Source organism: Nannobrachium achirus, assembly GCF_963921795.1.
Source record: "Nannobrachium achirus genome assembly, chromosome: 17".
NCBI classification, from domain to species: domain Eukaryota; kingdom Metazoa; phylum Chordata; class Actinopteri; order Myctophiformes; family Myctophidae; genus Nannobrachium; species Nannobrachium achirus.
The window spans coordinates 16,929,836-16,953,251 of NC_137824.1; the positions used below are offsets into that span (position 1 = coordinate 16,929,836).

At 42.6% G+C, this 23,416-nt stretch overlaps 1 protein-coding gene across 1 annotated transcript; it reads right to left on the minus strand.

The window, feature by feature from the left end:
• Positions 1-1,058: 1,058 nt before the first annotated feature.
• Positions 1,059-21,252, minus strand: trim105 (tripartite motif containing 105). The gene is made up of 8 exons (XM_080746312.1): positions 21,150-21,252; positions 18,778-19,120; positions 17,376-17,471; positions 13,634-13,867; positions 10,300-10,313; positions 10,018-10,133; positions 7,437-7,618; positions 1,059-5,543 (listed from the first exon to the last, which is right to left on the minus strand). The coding sequence occupies exons 2-8, from the start codon at positions 19,069-19,071 to the stop codon at positions 5,166-5,168; spliced, it is 1,314 nt and encodes a 437-aa protein (XP_080602438.1). The 5' UTR covers positions 19,072-19,120; positions 21,150-21,252; the 3' UTR covers positions 1,059-5,165.
• Positions 21,253-23,416: the final 2,164 nt, after the last annotated feature.

The window sequence follows — 23,416 nt, forward strand, 5'->3', positions numbered from 1 at the left end:
ATAATTAAAGGCTTATTCCTCTTTAACAGTTGAGTAACTGGATCGCCTCTGTTTTTTTCTCCCTAACAAACATTTTAGTATAGTTTTTATTTGTTGGCAATACTGTATGTTTGTTTCCTAGTTTTAGTCATCATAGCTTAGTTTTTAATGTCTCCACCAGCCGAAGGCATGGGGGAGAGTATGTTTTCGGCCCTGTCCGTCCGTGCGTGCGTGCGTCCGTGTGTCCTCCAGTTTGTTACCAGCTAATCTCCGGCGCCGTTGGCCTGGTCGCTGCCAAACTGAGAACATACACTCCCTAGATGCCGATTCAGAACCTCTGCTCCACATTTTTCACATGGGCCTGCTCTAGCGCCACCAGGAGGCCAATTTGTGCAAAACTACCTTTTGGCCAGTACTCCTACAGATTTTGTCCAAAAATCACGCAAATCGGTAGACAGTATCTCTACAGTCATGTGATCGACATGGATCTGTCTGATTGTCCATATTCCATCCTGATTGGCTGAGATTGGCTTTCAAAGTTTGTAAGATTGGTCAGTTCTTAATTATTTTATGCTTTAACTATTGAAAAATAGCAGATATACAAGCTCACTGCAAGCTTGTAGATCTGCTATTTTTTAAGTTGTGAAGATGTGTGCAAATCTTTGAATATATGTATTTTTTAAGTGAACATTTGTAACTCAAATTTTGCTTCTGGTGGTCCCTGGAACAACATATTTTGAGATGGGGGTCCGTGGCCAAATACATATCATTTTGGGGGTTCTTTACATGAAAAGGTTTGAGCACCACTGACATAGAAACATAGGTTTTTCAAAAAACCTTTTGAAATATTCAAAGACACATATTTTCAAGATTAAAAAAATAGCAGATCTACAAGCTCGCAGCTTGTATATCTGCTATTTTTCAATAGTTAAAGCACAAAATGTGAGTGAATGCTTGTACCCAGGGCCCAGAATTTGGTGCGACGTAAATATGAGTTGATGTTTGATGGAATGCTTGATTCTTTCCACTCAGGATACTTCAGAGAGAAATGTCACAAATGGGAGGCAAAATGTTTAAAAGGTAATTACCTTTATTATTTTCATGTTTCACAATAACAACATTATTTTGGCCTTTTTACCATAAAACAGGCATTCTCTGAATTGCACTTTAAAACCGGTAACCGTAGGAAACCGTTACGCCATCAACTGCAGCAGTGACATCAATTTTAAATGTATTGCATAGTAAATAAAAATGATTCTGGCAAAGATTACATTTCTTTTCATACTTTTACCATTTTAGGATCCATAGACACGGGAGTCGCTCTCCATTCCGACATGTCGCCACTCCGAAATTGACTTCTTATTGTCGAGTGGCGACACTCCCATAGGCGTTAAGTTTAGGGTTAGGGTTAGAGATAGGGTTAGTGTCGGGATGGAGACATGTCGGAGTGGCGGGGTGTAACCCATAGACACAGTAAGGTAATGTACAGCCGATGTGTATGCTAATGTTTAAGTATTAAACTGTAAATAACAAAAAAACATTAACACATTTACATCATAATCATAATGGTCAATTAATCATTTACATCTATTAAACAAAAGGTGATTGATGAGATTGGAGACATAGGCACAACAGACAACCAAATTCATTATAAAGTGCTATAAAAATCATTTGTGGCGTTACCACTTTGAAACAGTTTTACAACAAAAGGTGCCAAAAGTATTCATACAGCAATAGAAACTATAATATCATTTACCTTTTCCAATTGATATTACATAACATGCCATGGCCTTGGCAATGTGCACATAAGGCATAGTTTCTCCACGCAGATTACATTTTAACTTAATGGAATAAAAAAAATAAAAATAAAAAAAGAGTTTCAGCAGTTATGCATAATCAGCTTTAAAAAAGCCTCTGTTAAGGGCTTTGCAACACAGACGTGTTTTTTTCCGCACGGAAGAAACGGATGATTTCATCTTTTTAAAGAAAACAATGATTCTCTATGACCTCATGCACACCGGCTACGAATTTGCCTTACGGCAGGTGGCTGCGGCTGTGCGTTTTTCCCCCCGATCGAACGCAATTCGATTTGTGCGTCTTGTCGCAAAGGAGTCAAACTCATTGACTCCTTTTATGACTCCTTTTCAGATTCGCAGTGTGGATTCCGCACAGCCTTGCACACCAAATCCAATGCGCTTTAATCATGCAGCAAACGGAAAGAAACGCAACGGTCCTGTGTGCAAAGCCCTTTACTCTTGCCTTGCTAGTATCAGATCTGTCATTATTTACCTTTTTGGCCTCAGGGGTGCAACAGTTAACTAATCGATTTTATGAAAATAATTTATTTTGTGTGAAAAAGAAAGATATCTTTGTTTTTTTTGGTTGGCAATTTTGAGATTGTGAGATTGGCTATTTCCTGGAATTTTACAAGACACTATATTGCACGACAAAGTATAACATTGCACAATAAAAGATTTAGTCTGTGATAAAAAAAAATCTATCCATTTTTATGTTCTGTGCACTTTAGCGAAAAATAGCAAATCTACATGCTCATGTATTGCGATATGTGTATTGCAATGAACTTGCAGATAAGCCATTTTGCAACATTTCTTATCCCACAATCGATTACCGTATTTTGTATAAATCAATTAGTTCCATTAAAGTTATACTATGTAACTTTTTTAATAAAACAAATCTTAAAATTGTCCTAATTATTAAATCGCTAAAGTTTTAGAACACCCACAATTTCAGCCCCCAAAGCCTTTTCTTTATATGTGTTCTACTGAGCCCTGGTGGCCGTGACCGGGGCTGTTTTTTCCCGGCAAAATTACGTCATCTGCATCATTCTGTACATGTGTCTCCCTACCGGCCAATCACAGCCCAGATCATACACTGCCGAGCTCTTCAGGAAGTACACTGCAGTGTTTACACTGGTCTAGGCACAGACATAGAAAGGTAGACGCCTCCTTCGGCTAGGGGGCGTATGCATTGAGCAACTAAGGGAATCTTCGTCGCTTCCGTGTTCATTGCTTCCGCGTGCGTCACACATACGGAACTCGGTAAGCCAATCAGAGGCAGGTGGGGGCTGGTCTTTACGTATGCAGCCTATAAGAACAGCTGAGCAGCGCAACATCGGAACTGGCTCTGTTGAATTGAATTGTGGTCCTTGGGTAAGTCACGGAAAAGACACGCTGTGATTGGCCAGTATTCACTTTGACTGACAGCGTTCCCTTAGTTTTTTCAGGAAGTCCTGACTAGAACTTTTGCACATCGCTCCAATTAACTGCAGAGGCGAACGAGGCATCTAGCTCTTTATATCTGTGGGTCTAGGAGTCTAGCATGTAAGTCCCCAACCGCTGCTCGTAGAGGGACAGGAGAGACCTCTATGGATGCGTCTCGGCGAGGCAAGGCGGACGCGGTGGTCTGAAGGCCCGGTCCGCGGCGAAAAACGGACGAAAAAAGCAGACACGACCGCGGTTTGCTATACCACTACTGACCACTAGTTGAGCAACTTACACAGTATAGCTTTAACTGTTGCAGCCTTAATATAATGATAGTAACCACTGGTTCTCAGGGTGTCCATGATGTGGATACAATATTTTGCATAAAGGAGAATATGCCAAGCAGCAGTGGTGTGATAGATTATGTCTTACCAAGGCAATAAGAACAAGATAGAACTCCAACTCTATTATCAAAAACACATACTATTTAACAGATTGGTAATAGAAGTCTTTGGTCAATAACTACCTTTAATTGGCAGATTAAATTATACTTTAGTTTATTGTATGACAGTGACACTTGAGTTTTACTATTTTAACGTATAAAACAGAATATGTTTTTATTTCCGGTGAGCTACAGCATTGTATGATGACGGATGATTGAGATTTTAGCCTACTGGCTCTCAAACATTTTCACGTCACATCTATTGATATGTGTTCATCCATAACAGATCTTTCAACATTTTCCAAAAACGGATGACCTACAAGCTCCCAACACATCTCATCGCAGGTGCGTTCAGAGCTTGCAGATTGTCTGTTTGCGAATAGCCGGAAAATAATGTCATGATATATAATAATGTCTAAGAACTGTTCCTCATGTAGCTGGGGACTCCTTGGGGTTTCTCTGGTGTGTGCCGGCCGTATATGTAGCTATTGTCTCTTTTGAGGTGTTAACGGCCGCTGGCCAAGGAATTGACACTTTAAACAATAGACCTGCCACACTTCATTAGTATTCAAACTGCGCATGGTTATCGGTGACCACGTGCGTGCGTGTGTAAATATGCGTACATGTGTGCGTGCAGTGCACGTGGGAGGTTAGGGAATAAAGATAGTAGATGCCATCCAAATAAATCTAGAACACACCACTGCCTCCCCCCCAGACAACGGGTAACCTCGCATCACCAGTCTTTCCACCTCGGAGGAAAGCCTGGTATTCGTTTACAACGGGCAGTTTGATCCGGTCTAGGCCGGATGGCATCCTAGACCGGATGCTAGAAGAAGCGGCGTCGCTTTGTTTTGGTTCCCCCCGTTTGTTTCCCCAATCCCCTTTCAAATGCTCAAGTAGCCAAGTGTAGTCTTGCCAGTCGTTACGAGTTGGACTAAAAGATGCATATACCAAACGAATTTTCCAAAAACAAAACTACGCCGCATCAAGGGGTTTATTAGGTAGGACCCTAAAATTATACCCTTGAGCGCAAGGGAATTATTTTGGGTTAAAACTGTTTCCGGGTTGAACTTTCCGGGCCAATGTGTAGTCCTTTCAGGACTACAACATGACGTAGGTGGTTTCCACTCCCGACGGGTCAAACTCTGAAATTGGAAGTGATCCCAGGCTAGACAACGGGTGCTTCTTAAGGCTTTATCAGAGTCCGAGGTGAAGAGCCATCACCTCAAATTTTAGGTGATAAGCTATCACCTAAAAATATGATGGTGATCATAGTCACAGACTCACGGTGAAGTCCTATCACCGCGCCTCTGTGCCTCTAAAACCAGGGGGCACACTGATTGGTCTAGATCGACCAATCAGTGATGGGGAGATGTCTGAAAGTAAAAACAGAGGAGAGATGTCTAGGTCCGCGGCGATGGCTCTTCCCTGTGGCGAATGACGTAATGTCGTAGTTTTCAGATTTTAAAAGACTACACCACAGTGATAGCTTATCACCGCAGGGGATACTATGATACCCCCTTTTATCCGGACAGAGCCACGGCGGGGTAGTGGATGATCTGCAGAGGCTGTGGCCGCTGGTTGTCCTCGCTGATGCAGGGGCTGAAGAAGGGGAAGGCTTTGCCCCGCGGCCCGCTGGCGAAGGCGAAGAGCAGGCTCATGTCGTCAGCGTTGTAGAAGCTCACCCGGCGCTCCTCGCAGTCCAGGAACACGCCCACCCTCTGGGGGGCGCTGCTGAGCTGCAGCCGGGTCCAGGGCTGGGTGCCGGCTGAGTACTGGTCGCCGTCCCGCAGCCGCAGCGTCCAGTAGCCCGTCTCCGGGCTCAGCTTGATGCGCGCCTGCCGGTCCACGTCCTCCGACGCCACGCCCACGTCCCACTTGGACTTGGAGCCCACCCCCACCTGAAAAGATTCAGCGGTTAAATCAAACTTTAACCAGTTATTATGAGAAATTAGTAGTATATATTAGTAGTAAAATAGGGCTTACGTGGGGTTTATAGATGGAATAATGGTTATTTATTACACGGCTTGATTGAGTGTTTGATTCTGATCAATCGCTGAATCCAGTGCCAGTGGTTGTGATTTCTGGATAATGACCACTCAACTCAATAACAGACCTCTCTCTCTAATCAAAGGCTCAGAGCACCTGGCTGTGCTCAGTGCACTACTTGATTTTTATGCTGTATCCAACATGACAGTCATGTGAACAAATGTAATTTACAATTGCAGTGGAACGATGATTTTCCTCCGCTCCTTGGAGCGCAGGCCCTCCTCCGCTCCAAGCCGATCCTGTTGGGGCCGCGCACCGTAACATGAACCACGCACTAGTGCACCAGGCACCGCTGAGATTTGCAAAGCATGTCCGTCATCCTTCCTTGGTCAATATTTCTCTGTCATCCACACAAAATGTTTATAAATACCCTGTGTCAGTTAAGTTTTAGCACCAAAAAAGTAAACTTGGCATCTAAAGATGGCATCACGGTCTTTTGTAACATAGGATAGTGTCCATTGAGCCGAGGCTCACGGCTCACGCAGGCAGCAGCAGGCTCTTTGTGTTGGGATTGGGATCGCTTGTGGCAAAGGATTTAATTTTTTCTGTTTTGGCTGCGATCGGAGCGAGAGATGCGCAAATCAGGTTGAGCGAGGGAGCAGGGGGAGAGGAGCGGTGGCCAACCAGAGTGATTAGCGAGCGAGATGACAGCCCTCTGGAGCGGGGAGCGGCATTTCTACTCGCTCCGCTCCTCTCATATGCTCTGCTGTAAGCAGGGAAATACTTCGGTTTGTTGTTACTTTTGGGTCAATTTATTATGTATTAATACCCATTTAGGCCTAGAATTATTGAATGCTTTAACTATTGAAAACTAGACCAGGTCACCTGGTTCTGCCAGACCCGCAATGACAGAGTTGGGGCGGAACATTTTCAACACTTAATAGCAAGAGCTTGTAGATCGGCTGTTTTCACTAGTATGGCACTGAACTAACACATGAACACACAGGATTGTATAGGCTGAGCAGCTGGAAATGTTTCTGAGCTTGTAGATGGGCTGAGGAATTTATAGTGTCAGCAGCTCGTCAGCCAACTCAACTCAGCTGGTCCTGTACAGGTGACGGCACTCAAGGCAATCAGCCGAGCAAGGGAAGGGAGGGGCAGATGAGCAGTCAGAGGCAAACACAGGCACACTGAGGAAAAGAGGGACCGACCGACCGACCGACCGACAGACCGACAAAGCCTTTTGTAGGCCGACCCCCTGGGTCTGGCAAATAGCAGATATACAAGCTTACAGCGCGGCACCGAGTGCTTGTAGATCTGCTATTTTTGAAAAATCGTGAAGATGTGTGCAAATTTTTTTTAAATATATTTTTCAAAGCAATCTCTGCTTCTGGGGGGTCCCTGGAACAACATATTTTGAAATGTAATTTTGGGGGTCCTTGACATGAAAAGGTTTGAGAACCACTGATTTAGAGGAAGGATTTAGAAGTGGGGTCAAAGATCGCGTCAAAGATATTCAAAGACACACATTTTCGCGAAAAAAAAAAAAAAAAAATAGCAGATCTACAAGTTAGTGCCGCGCTGTGAGCTTGTATATCTGCTATTTTTCAATAGCTAAAGCATAAAATAATGAAGTGGTTAAAATCTAACGCGACTCGGTTCGCGTTCCGGGTTTTTGAGAGTTAAGTAGCCGTGTAATAAGTGGGATAACTGTAAGTGCGCTGGTCCTGACAGGATGATTAAACACAGAGGAGAAGACGATTAATTGTCATACAAACAAGTGAGATTAACGATTGACTTGCTACCTCCCAGTAGTGGCGTCCGGACGTGAAGCCCTGCGCGGCCAGCAGGTTGACACACTGCAGGAAGCGCTTGGGGTTGCGCTTGTAGCAGATCATCTGGTCGCTCTCCACCGCCATGGTCCTGTCCCTGGAGATGTAGACGCTGGGGTGGGCCGTGTCCACGTCAAACTGCAGCGGAGCAGGGCCTGGACGGAGGGGGACAAGATGCGTCAAACGACAAATCATACAAGTTTCTGAAATTAAAGAAGATCTCCAAATAAATCCCATTAAGACATGGAATTATTTTATACTTTAGCTATTGAGAAATAGCAGATATACAAGCTCACATGAGCTGCCATTTTTGAAAAATCATGAAAATATATCATTGAATATATATATATATTTTTAAAGCGAACATTTGTAACTCAAATATTTGCTTCTGAGGAGGGTATCCCCCGATACATAATAGCGACCTTAAGCAAAACTACGGCAACGGCAGATGACAACGGTAATCGGAAATGATCCGCGCTCGATAGATAAACCTGCCGTCACCGCAGCCGTCTCTACTACGGCAGAAGGTCCCTTTCCATGTAGTGCCTACTCCGTCTGCTGCGTGTACGCGTCGCCATGGGAACCAAAGCGTTCAGTGAAAGGGGTGCTATGGTGGGAACCCGTTGCCGCAGAGGGTTTGCTTAACCATTTTGATCGCTACGGCGATTACGTCATAGCAGCCGTAGTCCGCCTGGCGTTGCCGTCCTGAAAATCATCTAGCTTAAAGTCGCTAGTATATAGAGATGGGGGTCGGCAGCCTGGTTTTGAGAACCACTGATGATAGAAACATGCGTTTTTCAAAAACCTTAGAAGGATTTAGCAGACACTTATAGAATCTTGCACAAAAATAGCAGATCTACAAGCTCGCAGCGCAGCACGAATGCGACCCGATGCGAGCTTGTACAACACCACCAAGAGCTAAAATGACACGGATGCTGGTTCATCTAAGTGTCTTCCAGTGATCTTTGTGCAACAAGACATGCAATGGTGTCCACTCACTGTTACTTTTCACTGCCAATACTTTTCATTGGCTGAATATATATATATAAAACTCCACTGACAGACGTAACCACTTTTCCCTTTCAAAGTATTTCAAAAACAGCAAAAAAAATCGAATTACGTGGCAGCTTGTAGGTCCATTTCCTCTCCTAAAAAGTAAAGCAAAGTTGAAATATGGAGATACCAGGTTTCTGCCTGACTTTGACGACTTACAAAAGGACCTGGTAATTGCTTCAATAATGTCCCCTGACGACGAAGGTACCTTTGTTGCCTCTCTAATTACTTAAACCCATTTAGGCCTAGAATTATTGAATGCTTTAACCAGTGAAAAATAGCAGATATACAAGCTCACAGCGCGGCACCGAGTGCCGCGCTGCGAGCTTGTAGATCTGCTATTTTTGAAAAAGTAGTGAAAATGTGTGCAAATCTTTGAATATATGTATTTTCAAAGCGAACGTTTGTAACTCAGATTTTGCTTCTGGGTGGTCCCTGGAACTAGATATTTTGAGATGGGGGTCCGTGGCCAAATAAATATAATTTTGGGGGTCCTTCACATGAAAAGGTTTGAGAACCACTGACACAGTAGTTTCTCAAGAACAGACTAACTGAGCTCCAGTTAAGTGAAAGGGACCTTTTCTTTGACGATGGCTGGCCAGATTGCTGACATAGAAACACAGGTTTTTTCAAAAAACCTTAGAAGGATTCAAAAGACACTCATAGCATCGGGTCAATATTCTAATTTTCACGATTTTTCAAAAATAGCAGATCTACAAGCTCACAGCGCGGCACTCGGTGCCGCGCTGTGAGCTTGTATATCTGCTATCTTTCAATAGTTAAAGCATAAAATAATGATACACATAATGTGTAGCCGTTCTGAATGGGTTAATTACACCCATCTATGAGGGGGAATTATCTGCTAGAGCTGTCACCGTCACGACACTGTAGTTGACCATTAATTCTCATACAAATAATTGTGAATGTGATTTTTGACAATTTAATTGTGTTTTTGATCATTGAACATGCGAGCATTATAATTAAGAATTCTGTTTTGGCTTTTAGGCTTTGTTCACAAAAATTGCACATGGCAAGATATGACAAATAAACACAAAGAAAGAATGAATAATAATCAAATAAACAAAATAGATAATGAATTAATGGCCAAAATAGGATATAAAAAAAAGAACATTAAGACCTGAGGCCGATTCTACAAACATCTTCTAAATCCTTGAAAAACTTGTTTCTATATCAGTAGTTCTCAAACGTATTTGGTCACGGACAGCCATCCGAAAATATCTTTGTTCCAGGGACCCCCAGAAGCAAAGGTTTGAGTTAAAAATGTTAGCTTTAAAAAGAAATATATATATTTAAAAGATTTGCACACATTTTCACACATTTTCAAAGATAGCTGATCTACAAGCTTGCAGCGTGACACGAAGTGCACTTGTTTTTTTAAGCGTTTGAAAATGTCCAAACATTTTTAGACATGGAAAACGAAAAACAATCGCTATCATCTCAAACATCAGCGACCAGAATAGGACGTATAATGATGTGTGACCTGGCTTCAGAGAGCTGAACATCTTTCTCCAGGTGATGTACTGCAGTGGAGCCATGTACTTGCTGCTGAACGCATGCATGTCCAGCTCCGGTGCAGCGCTGACCTGCGCACAGGGTCTGTGATGGGAAATGCAAACACATTTAGCTTTTACACATGGCTCATTTATCCTCAGCACAATATGGCACACACTGGCTGCACATAGTAAATGGAAAACGAAAACAAAAATACAGTGTGTGTGTGACGGGTTGATGTCTGTATTGACATAAAGTGAACAACACTCACCTCAGCTGTGGGAGCTAGAAAGATAGAGGAGGAAAAAGGAGGAGAGATGAGAGAAAAAATAATGCAAAAGCAAGAGAGAAATGCCTTAACAAACAACTCTCTAAAACCGTGAACACAAATTGTTGCGCTCCGTTATTGTGCTGATGGCGTTTTATTTGTTCAACATAAAGATCAAATCAAATCAAAACCAACATCTCCTCTTGTTTTACAGTTGATCTACAGCAGGGGGCCACATTAGAAAATATGAAAACACCCAAGAGCCGACTCTATCTCCTGACATAATCTACTTTCAGGTGTGTGCTCTGAACAAAACACACATTTTTACCAAATGTAAACAGACGTGCAACTGCAAGGTAAAAAAAATTACTATAAAATAGCCTTTCTTTGACCCCTTCAGAATGAGACAGGTAGGAACAATCCTGATAAATTATACTCTGGGAAAATATTCTTGTTTGACGGTGCTGGCTAGGGTTTAAGATTTTCCGGGAATTAGCAAATTTTAATTCCCGGGAATTTTATGGCCTTTTCCCGGGATTCCCGGGAATTCCCTTAAAAAAAAGAAATAATAATAATAATTAAAAAAAGTGCCCACTGAAATGCATTTATACGTAGATACTTATTTTTTTCAATAGAATTGATATTTAATTGTTTAAAACGTTTTATTTGGACGAAATATAAACATGTAAAATCAAACATTGAGGCCTATATAGGCCTACCATATTCAGAAAAAATATGACACATTTGTGAACATTGAATGAACTTTATTGAGCTTTTTCTTGAACTGTTAATATCCTATGCATAGCACTGTCCATCTGTCTTTCAATGTTATATGAGATACACAAGTGGTTCCTGTGTAAATAAGCCAAAAAGCTTACTATAGGAAATCCTTTTAGTTGACCTTGTACCCGTGATTTGTACTGTTGCAAGTTACAACAATACAAATGGGTATCGTTCACCTCTGAATCTATACGATACCTTTTTCGATACCTGGGAATCGATACGATACCTTTTTCGATACCGTTTGATACTTTTTTATTTATTGTTATTATTATTATTATTACCCTTATTATTATTAACTTTTTTTCTATAGGCTATTTTACACACCACAATAGGTTATTAAGGCCGTCTAAAGACAGTGGTTCAGCCATTGTCAAGTAGTGGGCTTACTGTAGTTGATGGAACTACTATTACTGTTACTATGGCTGCTATTTTATATACCTACAAGTGTTTGTCTGCAATAGAACACATTCTTTATACAGCTATTCTATGGCTATACTGTTGACGTTTTTTTATTTTATTTTTTATTATTGTTATTATTATTACCCTCATCATCATCATCATCATCATCTTACCTTATCTTAGTTTTTCTTATTTTTATTATCACCTCAACACAACATTGCATTTAGCTTCTTGTCCCTGTAGAGTAGTGACAATAAGACCTTGCTTCTCTTTATTCTTAAACCTCACATCAACAATTTGCGCTGTTGAATGCAACTACATTGAACGTGAATGCGCGTTCGCTTCTACTGCATACGTGAACGTGCAGCATGGAGTTACACAGACGGACGCGGGGGCAGGGTGGCTGGCTGTGCTGGCGAAACAAACACAAACATGCTTAAAAAGTTTATTTCAACCGATCAATTACCTTTTCTAGACGGTCGGAACTAAAGACACATGTACCATACTACACATCTCTCCTGGGACTGTATTCTTTTTTTAAGACGACACAGAAAAAGGCTTTCACGGAAAGGGTGCCAGTAGCTGCCTGCAGAGTGACAGAGCAGCGAGCGGAGAGGGGGAGACGCTGGGGAAGAGTAGCTCTGGTCCACCACAGCGTTAGCGTGGGGACTGGGGAGAGGAGAGGTGACGACGATCGATGCTCACACAGTGTCACAACCGGAGATCATAGCCGTTGGATCATCATAATAAAGTCATTCCACACAGGTGAAGGGGACGCCATGCTTGCACGGTTGGTGAAGATAATGTGGCTGCCTCCGCAGCTGTTACCAGGCGTTAATTAGTAGTAATTTCTAACAAGAAAAAAAAAAAATATATATATAACGGGATAACGGGAAACGGCTCATTTCCCGCGATGGAAAATACCTCCACTTTTCCCGGGAATCCCGCATCCCGGGAATCCCGGCATTAAACACTAGTGCTGGCGGGCCGTTTATAATACAATTTAGGAATTAAGCCGTGGGCGTAAAAGAAGGTGTCCTCAGGCCGCATTTGGCCCCCGGGCCGCACTTTGGACACCCCTGATCTACAGGTTGTGTGTGTCTGTATACATTCAACGAGTAAAAAGCAGACACTATTATAGCGTAGCTCCTTTTGCCCCTTGCCAACCTTTTATGGCATAGTTACAGAGAGTGATGTTTTCGAGCAGAATGCTCTTCTTCGACAGCTCCTACTCTTTTATCTCGGTTCACATCAGGGCCAGAGCCTGCCTTTAAGAGGCTTGATGTGCGCTACAACTCTTTGATCCAGTGTTCTCTATATTCTAAAAGGATCAATAACGGGTATACTTTGATTCAACACAAAAGGTTTGTCCAATGGACGTGTAATTCGCCTTACAGTGTGTTTGACTATCAACGCCCTGAAGCTTGAAAACAACAAGGATGCTTTAGGATGAACCTAATCCTCTCTCAGCTAAGGGATCCTTGGCCTGAAAACGTTAAAGACGCCTGAGGTAGGATGTGAGATTGTGCACTACAACTCTTTGATCCAGTGTTCTCTATATTCTAAAAGGATCAATAAGAGGTATACTTTGATTCAACACAAAAGGTTTGTCCAACAGACGTGTAATTCACAGTATGTTTGACTATCAACGCCCCCAAGACTTGAAAACAACACTAAGCTTTAGGATAAACATAATCCTCTCTCGTAAAAATCTAACGCAAGGGTCTTCAACGTTTTGAGGCCAAGGACCCCTTAGCTGAGATAGATGAAGCAGGGACCCCCTCTACATATTGTATAAATGTGTGATGGAGATTCTCATCGATTTCATAGATAGATTCATAGACTTGTTTGACACTTAAAATCTTGAATCGTCGATACTTAGTAAACTTGACCATTCACTCTGTACTTGGTCTGCTCTTTTTTACCTCTACACACCAAACCTATTTGCCCAAAAATAGCCGATCTACAAGCTCAGCTATTTTTGGCAAAAGTTCTCCTCAGAGAATAGGGATCCGAGGGTTCAAGTTGTTCATTTAAAATAATGATCCTATCACACAAGGATTTGGCGGCCCCCTATAGTAACTCTGAGGACCCTCTGGGGGTCCCGCAACCCTCTGTTAAAGACCCCTGATCTAGCGAGTAGAGCTCGTCTCACCTCTGCCAGCACGCTGGTGTCAGCGGCGGCGTCGGCCTGCAGCAGGACTCGGATGTTTTCCTCCAGCTCCGCCACGGCCTGCTTGCTGGCCTCCAGGTGGCGCTGCAGCTGCTCCAGGGCCTCCTCCTGCTCTCTCCTCAGCTGCTCCTGCACGCAGGCCTCCTCCTCCTGGAGGATCTGACGCAGAGCGCTGAACTCCCCCTGGACGCGAGCCGCCAGCTCCGCTCCCACTCTCTGAGGCAAGAAGGGACAACAATAGAGGGTATGCATAAAGCGAGTGGCAAATCGAGTGGCAAATCGAGTGGCAAAGTGAGTTTAACGTCGTTTAAAGCAATCAGATAGGACTTTTCTGTATGGATGTATGGGTTGTCAAGGCCAGAAAGTAGTTTTTCCCCACTCAGTAGGCGTTCCTGCATAACTTCCGGGTATGATGATTGGGGCTGTCACGATTATGACATTTTACATGACAATTCATTTTCACTCAGATAATTGCGATTAACGATTTAATTGTGTTTTTGTTGTTGACAATTATATTTCTGTTTGGCTTTTAGGCTTTGAAGTTGCACATGGCAGATATGAACCATAACCTAAATATACAAACAAATGACTGACTTATTTGACAACTTTATACTTTAGAAAGAACGTTGTTAGTGGAAATAGCCGATCTACAAGCTCACAACGTGTCGCATTGCGACGCTTTGTGAGCTTGTAGTAGATCTGCTATTTCCACAATTTTTTAAAAGGTTTGAAAATATATGAACATTTTTCAACATGGAAACGATTATGACGACGATTATGACAAAATAATTGCGATTGTGTCAAATAGATAGATAGATAGATAGATACCTTTATTATCCCAAGGGGGAAATTCAGTTGTCCAGAAGTAGCACAGCAGTATACAGTTATTTACAAAGTTACAGAGACGTAAGAAAAGATAGATAAGAGGGAAAAAAACAAAAAACAAAGACAAGAGCAGTACAGTACCAATAAAGAGAAGGTGCATCAATAGAGGGGGCGAATAATAAATAAGTATATATACATAAAGTGTCTTGCAAAAGAGACCATAGCAGTCAATGCTAGTTAGTGCAAACAAGTATCTCACAGTCATTGTTAAACAAAGCAAAAATACTCAGAAACTACCAACACTAACAACCTAATAGTGCAGTGTCAAAAAACAGTGCGAAAAAAGAAGAAACTAGGAAGCGTGTCACCGCAAGGCGCACATGAGCACTCTTCCTGGAAGGTCCTTAGAGGTCAAAGTCAATACAGCAATAGTTCCTTAGAGGTCAAAGTCAATACAGCAATGGTTCCGTAAGTCTAAGTAAGGAAGGGAGACATTTTCAAGCGTCCGTTATGTGTCTCGTTGTACAGCTTAAGGGCAGCCGGTACAAAAGATTTTCCTAATCTCTCACATCTCCGTACTGGGTAGGTAAAGCGGTCGTAACCTCTCTTACTCCAGTAACTGGTGATCTCTAGATGGAGGGGGTGGGAGGAGTTCTCCAAGATGGAATCTAGCTTCTTCGCAGTGCGCACCCTAGTTACTTCCTCCACCCCCTGCAGAGAGGACCCAACGACAGAGCCTGCTTTCTTCACCAGTCTGTTTAGGTTAAACGTGTCACCTGCTCTGTTGTTGCCAACTTGCCACCCCAGCATGTTATACCAAAAAAGAGGACACTTGCCATGACAGACTGATAGAACATCTGTAGCATCCTATTGCACACCCCAAACGATCTCAGTCTTCTCAGGAGGAACAGCCTGCTTTTCCCCTTGCTGTGAATCGCCTGCGTGTTGTCCGACCAGTCCAGTGAACTATTCAGGTGTACTCCGAGGAATTTGTAGTTATCCACGAGCTCAACCACCTCACCGTTAATGGTGCTTGGCACCGGGGGGACTCTCTAAATAATTGCGTTAGACGATTAAGTAATACTTGTGACAGGCCTACTCACAAGGTGGCACTTGCACTCAAAAGTGTCCCCCCTCCAAAAAAAATTTAAATGTACAAGCTCACTGCATCGCGACTCGTTGCGACACCGTTATGAGCTTTCTTTGCGACACAGAGCTGCAGGAGCTCCCTCTGCAACACAAGCTGCAGTCGGGGCTTCAAACAGGGCCGCTCAAATCTGCTCTGCACTAGAGCTGGGCGATTAACCCAAAACCAATAATTCAAAGCAATAACCGACTCAAACTTGCTCATGTAGTTTAATCAAGAAGATTTTCTTCTTCATATAAATCAACCGAACAACACAAACAACTTCTAAAAGTATATATATTTTTTTAGAATCAACTTACAAAAACGATTAGTCTGGTCTACAAGCTCAGCTTGTAATCTGCTATTTTCACAATGTATTTCCTAATAATCATTCATTAATTGTAACCGAGGCAAGAGTCTGAAATAGTGATTTCAGACAAATCAATAGCGATTGATTTGAAGTCATATCGCACCAGCCCAGCACTCTGCACTGATGAGACTTCAAACAGAGCTGTTCGAATGGGGGTGCTGTATGACCAGACAGTAAGTAGGCCACATAATCCAATAAACCACATGAACCGATAAAGTTGATTCCAATAAAGTTGACCAATAAAGATTGATCCTGAATCTGATAATCGCATCGTCCCCAGGCAGTTCAACTGCTGCTTGTTGGTGAAATGTGTGTTGCGTGTCTTTCCCCCGCTCTGGCCTTGCCTTGTGCAATTTCCTGTCTCTCTACAATGTCCTTTTGATATAAAAAGAAACACGAAAACTTCCTTAAAATGATCTTCAAGAGCAGTAAGAAAAATAAATAAACTGCAATCATCAGTGCAGTAAAGCAAACAATATTAATAATAATTATGGCTGCCAAAAGAAAACTTGGTAGGATAATTTTTTTTATACATATTTGCATTGTTATGCAACTATTAGGTAGGTGTAAACTTATTTGTGTGTATGAGTGTATAAAATATCTCTGGCATAACTTGGATGATCGATCAACTTCAAACTTGCCCCGTGTGACACAGATGACACGGGATGTGTTGTGCTGAGGGGATTCGGACGAGAACGGCGGTTGTCTCCCTTTCTCTTCCTCTCTCTATATTTTATTATTTCTGATATGCCAGTCCTTACCAGAGTGTGGATTAGATTTCATTTGGGACAATTTAACTCAGGAACAATTGCATTCCATCAAAAACCCAAGAAATAGACAATCTAAACATTATACAATACAATACATCATGAAGGGTCTTTGGTTCCCTAAATAAAGGGGGGCCCCAGCAAAATGACTTAATAGAGCATCAGTTTAAACCGCATGACCACCCCAGACAGACAATTTCCAAAAGACAATTTGGTGTCTTAGTTTTGGTCAAATGTAAAGCTGATTAAGACAATGATGATGCCAGAGTGCTTGTTTAATTCAGCAAGCATATAGAATGTGCATCAATTTCACATCATCAAACTTGATGTTGCTAACAACCGAACTACTCTGCTATGAGCACAAATGGCATCAGCCAACACTGGCAGGAATGCATCAATGATGGCACAGCCCAGTCCAAATAAAGAAAACGTACTTACAGTCTGCATCTGCTGTCTAAGAACATTGTGCATTGCAGATATGAAAAGCAAACAGAGTGACTTGCAGCACTACATCTGCAAACACCACCCAACTATGCACATAGGCATATTGCAGCCATTAGGAGCGATATGTGAAGTCTTATCTGTTAAGTGTTAAGTGCTGCGCTCGCCCAGGGATTGGTGGAGGAGGAAGTGTACCTTTATGGCGTCCATTTTGTCTTTGTCCCGACGGATCACGTTGATGAAGTCCTCCCTCTTCAGCCGATGGCTCTCCAACGAATCCTTCATTTGTTTCTGATGACAAAAAACAAAATATTCATTTAAAGATTTTATTTGCCACATGCTCTCATACATTTATGCGCAATTAAATGTTCGGTCGGTGTATGGTGTAATAAGTGCAGAACATTTACTCTGTCTGGACAGACACACACACACACACAGACAGACAGACAGACAGACAGACAGACAGACCCGCTTAGTGGCTTGGACTGAATCGTTGCCCAAATATGGAGACGCTGACATCAGATAACAGCATACAGTACTGAACTGATGTCATAGTACTGTATGGCCTCCAGGTGTTTCGTATCTATTTCACCCCCACAATGTCTGGAACCCTGAGAGTATAAACTATATATCGTTATGTCAGTTACTACTGGGATAAGTCCCTCTCCTAGTAGCAATGCACTCGTAAGAGAACTATGTCTGAGACAATGAAACTAGAAACAAATTGGTAAACATTGATCTGTACTTGGATCCTTTCTGCTGATAAGCCATATAGCCTCTCATATAAAGTCATATCAAAAAGGGAGAGGAGGCTGACCTTTGGTCTAAAGAACAACATGTGATAGTAGAGTCAGAGTGAGACTGTTTGAGCAATTACACATCATCAATTCTGAACTCGGCCAAAATAACAGCCGCATTACTTTTTTCACTCAAAAGCTCACCTGACACTCTTTGTTATGATAACCACTTTCAACTTGACGTCCCAATTTTGGAAATGTCATTACACTTTTTAAAGCTACAAGATCAATAGCTGATCTACAAGCTCAGAAGGCATCGCGCTGCAATGCGACACGTGAGCTTTTAGACTGGGCATTTTCACTGCCATTGTATGATGAACTATATTGTACAAATCAGGGGGTTTGTGGCCCCCTGTAAGCAGTCTGCCAACTTCACATAATGTACCTGACACTCAGCTGTCAAGGCCACCCATCCCTAACACCCAATTCACACCATGGCCGTAAGTTTGTTCCCTTGTTCTGAGAAAGCAGCGTGCTTCCATGCACTGCCTATGGAGAGCAATGATTCATTGCTGCTGGAGGCAGAGACAGCAAAAAAGCATTTGTACACTCTCAGAGTTATGGTGGTCCTTGAAATTAAAACGTTTGAGAACCACAATGTTGTAAATAGCAGACATGAAGTACAAATACCAGCTCTGACAGTTGTGATAATACCGGTTCCGGAAACTGGTTCCAAATGTGATGGAAGCACAGATTCCGGTTCCTCTAAGTTTGATCCGGTTCTTCTGGTCCCGGATCCCCCAACCCTAGAATAAAGTACCAGGGAACCAGAGAAAGAAGGACACGGTTGTGGAACCCACCTGTAGGTTCATGATGTAGCTCTCGGACGTGGTGGCCCGGACCTTGTCCACCATGGCGGACACCAGGTAGTTGGTCTGGAACTGCTTGCTGCTGAACTCCTTGCGGCACTGCGGGCAGCTCACGGTGCCGTGCGCCCCTCTCCAGTAGCGCGAGATGCAGGCCTTGCAGAAGTGGTGCATGCACGCCAGCATCACAGGCTCCCGGAACAGGTCGCAGCAGATGGCGCACGTCAGGTCCTCACGCAGGCTGCTGCCCTTCTGGCTCGGGGGCGCGGAGGCTGCGGCGGAAGCCATGGTGACGTCACGTCGCACTCCCCAAAGTCCAGGGTTTTTTCCTCAAACACTGATGAAGTGGAAGTTGAAGAGATTAGTCTAGATCAGGGGTCATCAATAATGTCAAATGTGTCCGTGGCAAGACTTGGCCGTGTCCAATGTCCATTGCAAAATGCAAATTCTAGATTTTATTTTTTACACTCCATCATAATGTTCTTATTTTGATCACAAGACACAATTACTGAATGTCAGGTCTCCAGGTTTTCATCAGAATACTGTGTGTGTATGACATTGATTTACTACGACACTATGTACAGTATGTATGGCACATTAGGAGTCCACTAGGACAGTGGTTCTCAAAGGTTTTATTTTCAAGGACCCATAATTCTGAGAGTGAACAAATGGATAGTTCCATTTGGGAGGCTCTCTCCATTCCAACATGTCGCCACTCCGAAATTGACTTTTGAATTGGTGACACTCCCATGGGCCTAAGGTTTAGGGTTAGGGCTAGAGATAGGGTTAGTGTCGGAATGGAGACATGTCGGAAAGGAGACATGTCGGAGTGGAGAGATTCACTCGTTCCATTTGTACACTCTCAGAGTTACAGACCTGTAATGGTCATTTAGGGCTAGCTCTTTACTGTTTGAGTATGTGTACTGACTTTGTATGTCCATGGGGACGGGGTTCATTTTAACTCTTTCTTACACCTGTCCCGAACCCACAAATGGAGGGGGGAATGGAAAATAGCATAACTTTTGAAGTCAGAGTCTAATAATGTTTCCTCAACATTGATGAATTGAAAGAGACAGTGTTGGCAGTCAGATACAGGAGAAGAATTGCCCAGTCAGCTGACATGGCTGAGCAAACAAGCAAAAGCTTCCTGTTGTTGAGTAAATGAGATTAAACTAGGCAAAGTTATCGCTTATTTCTGGAGCAAAAACAAGGGCTCGTCACTTGTACATCGCTTGAGTATTTGTATTTTTTGATACTTGGAGACTTTCCCTCCAACACATTTCAAAGATATGTTGTACTTTTGACTCCACAGTAGATTTTTTAAGGGGAAAAACTACAGTAAATTATGAATCAACCACTTGATCTCTGTTTCAAATATAGTGGAAATAGCTGATCTGCATGCTGAAAACGTGTTGCGAGCTTGTCAGCTATTTTTCACAGTTATTTGGGAAAATGAAATATTAATTTAGTACAGCAATATATTATTAATTTCATACAGCAATACAGCATTGCACTAAAAAGGAAAATAAACTTTGTAATTAGTACTTTTGAATAAGGATGTACTTTCTGAACTTGCTTGCTACAGCAAGTATAGTAGCCCTACTCCACAACTTTAACTGAAGTACAAGCAATTCACTTTCACTTGTAGCTAAGGAGTGATCAGGAGTCAGGACTAGTCTGAGCTACTGTAACTCAAGCACTGGGGTGGTCTTGCATCAAGACTATCAGTATCATAGATGTATTTTATCAAGTCTGACTTGATGGATCATAATCATACAGTAGATATATGCAAATGTCAAAATAGATTAAATACGACTATGATAGTCTCTTCCAAGGCTAGCACTGGGGTTGTGGTACTTTGTCCTCCACTAGTAATAAATATTACAGTAACTTCACTTGGATGGTTTGTCAGCAAAAAGCTATGATAATAACTCTAATGCTCCTTTTCTGAGGTTGTTAATCAGCTTGTGGGGGGTGGGGTGGGGGGGTGTCAAGTGACAGACCACGGGACAATATAATCTTATAAAAGTGATTTCTCCTTCAGTCACGTTTTTAAGCACATTTCTAAGTTTCACTTCTTTACATGGAGAACCAGTTAATCATGACTGATCTATACTTCGCCGTACGCAGGGCTACGACGGTGTCGCACGGGCCCCAAAAAATAGCAGATCTACAAGCTCACAACGCAGCACATCAGCAACGCGTTGTGAGCTTGTAGATCTGCTTTTTGGGGGAGAAGGGGGGGCGGGGTAGCATTGCTGCCTGCCTTGCTGTTGCTGCTGTCCTGACAGCGTTTAAATACATAAAACACGTGAAAAGGGTGAATATACACTGACATAACTAATGAACGCATTAATTGAACTTACGTTATCTGTAGCAGTCGGCCGAGCTGTTTGTTTTTAGGGCCCAGAACGGCGACACTTCAAAGTTTGTTGACCACCTGCTTTGTTTTGGTGCTGCTTTGATAATGGTCCCGGAACAGGACAAGAGGAACACTGTGTACTGAATACACGCCTCAGCCCATAGCCCGGAGGGACGCTGCCACCGGTGATTGGCTGAACCGTGGTTGTCTAGCAACCGATCAAGCCATTGACCTGACAGAGGAATTTAGATTTGATATAATAATATAATATAATAATATAACATTGCTTTGATAACAGGCAGCGTTGGTAAAATTTGTGGTAAGTTTGCAACAGTCTTATCTATCTGATTTAAAGCAATGTAAATCCCTACCTTCCTTTAAAACTGCACTTTAAGCCACTGGTAAAAGAAAACAAAGCTTATCCATACCTCCCCCTGACCTTTCTATTGTAAAATACCATCTATTTTGCATAGTTTTTTTTATGGCTGTAACGTTTTTCTGATGATATCTTCTGCATAGATAGTACTGTGTTCTATCTGTCTGTCATATGATTATATGAGTTATATGTTATATGAGTAAAAAACATGAAGGAAGAAAAAAAGGATCTCATTAAACAAGCCATAGGCTTTCTTGGGCATATCCTTTTAGTTGACCTTATACCAGTGAACTGTACTGTGATGAAACTAATCTTTCCTATGCAAACTTCTAATAAGACGCCTCAGGGCGACAAGCGACCTCCCCTTTATGTCTTTGCCGTCTGGCCAGTGATGTATGAGTTCCAATCTGGATTCAGAAAATCTCATTCCACTGACACATGCCTTCTCTATTTGACTGACCAAATCAAACGCGAAGCGGATGACGGCAAATATAGCGGCATGGGCATGGTCATGATGGACCTCCAGAAGGCATTTGACACCGTAAATCATTCTATTCTGATTGAGAAACTAAAAGCCATCGGTCTTGACAGCGCAGCAGTGAGTTGGATGCAATCTTACCTGGTGGGGAGGGAACAGGTGGTGGAGATTAACGGTTTCTAAGCTGTGGTGTTCCTCAAGGTAGCATACTGGGGCCTCTGTTGTTCCTAATATACGTGAACGACATGGCATCTGCTTGCGACTGTAACCTGTTCCTGTTCGCGGATGACTCGGCTCTCCTAGTCTCGGGCAAGGACCACTTGCAGGTTGAAAAGACACTTAACTCTGAACTAAGCAAGATCTGCACATGGCTTAACGACAACAAACTCGTTTCCTACAGAGGATCGCCCCAATGGTCAATTTCAACACACTGAAGACCATAGCTGGTGCAATAATCCAGCCCCTCTTTGACTACGGAGTTCACGTATGGTATCGTGACGCCCCTCAAGCCCTTAAAACTAAACTCCAAACAGCCCAAAATAAACTAATTAGGGTCCTGCTTAACCTTCCCTATCAGACTCACCTCACCGCTACTCACCAGTTAAGAGTGGGGTGGCTCAGAGTAGATGACAGAGTACAGCAACTTGCAATGGGCCTGGTGTACAAGATACACTACACCACTATGATACCCAAGTATCAAAATACTTTATAAACATTAAGGATGTCCATAATTACAGCACCAGAGGCAGCGCTACAGATCACTTCCAACCCAGAGTCAAAACCAACAAAGGGTCAAACTCGTTTTTCTGCTATACCACCAAAATGTGGAAAGCCTTACCGAAGGCCATAAAGGAGTGTGGATCACTAACATCCTTTAAAATTGCCCTGAAAAACCACTTACAGGCAGCAGCCGTTCGCCAACTGGTAAAAAAAAAAAAACTAGCCCAACCCTACCCTCCCCTGCCCCTTCTTTGTATATACTTACTGTTTGTTTAGACTTACTGTTTTCTTTTTTTGTTCTCTCATTTTTTTTCTTTTTTTTTTCTTTACATATCTACTGCATAGTACTGTGTTCTATTCGTCTGTCATTCAATGTTATATGAGATACTTTAATGGTTTCCTGTGGAAATAAGCTTAGTCTTTTCATGGATCTCCTTTTAGTAGACCTTGTACCAGTGAACTGTACCGTCATGAAACTGTACCTTTTCCTATGCAAACTTCTAATAAAGTCTTCAACAAACATGCAGTTTATTATCTTCAACCGTTATGTGAAAATCCTATGACGTCTATGACATCTGACATCATACATACTGTAACATTTAGCAGACTGAGTGAGGCGCTGCTCGCCTCCTACAGGAGGCGAAGCCCAGCCCCCCACTCAGCAGACAAAGCAACCCGCAACACCAAGAGAGCTAGC

What these genes read in the sequence shown, in the direction of transcription:
- trim105 (XM_080746312.1), bottom strand. Translation starts at nt 19,071, where the DNA reads ATGGCTTCCGCCGCAGCCTCCGCGCCCCCGAGCCAGAAGGGCAGCAGC. An exon ending in ACAAAATGGACGCCATAAAG is followed by an intron (nt 13,868 to 17,375) that starts GTACACTTCCTC and finishes TTCTTGCCTCAG; the next exon opens with AGAGTGGGAGCGGAGCTGGC. An exon ending in CCGGACGCCACTACTGGGAG is followed by an intron (nt 5,544 to 7,436) that starts GTAGCAAGTCAA and finishes GAATCTTTTCAG; the next exon opens with GTGGGGGTGGGCTCCAAGTC.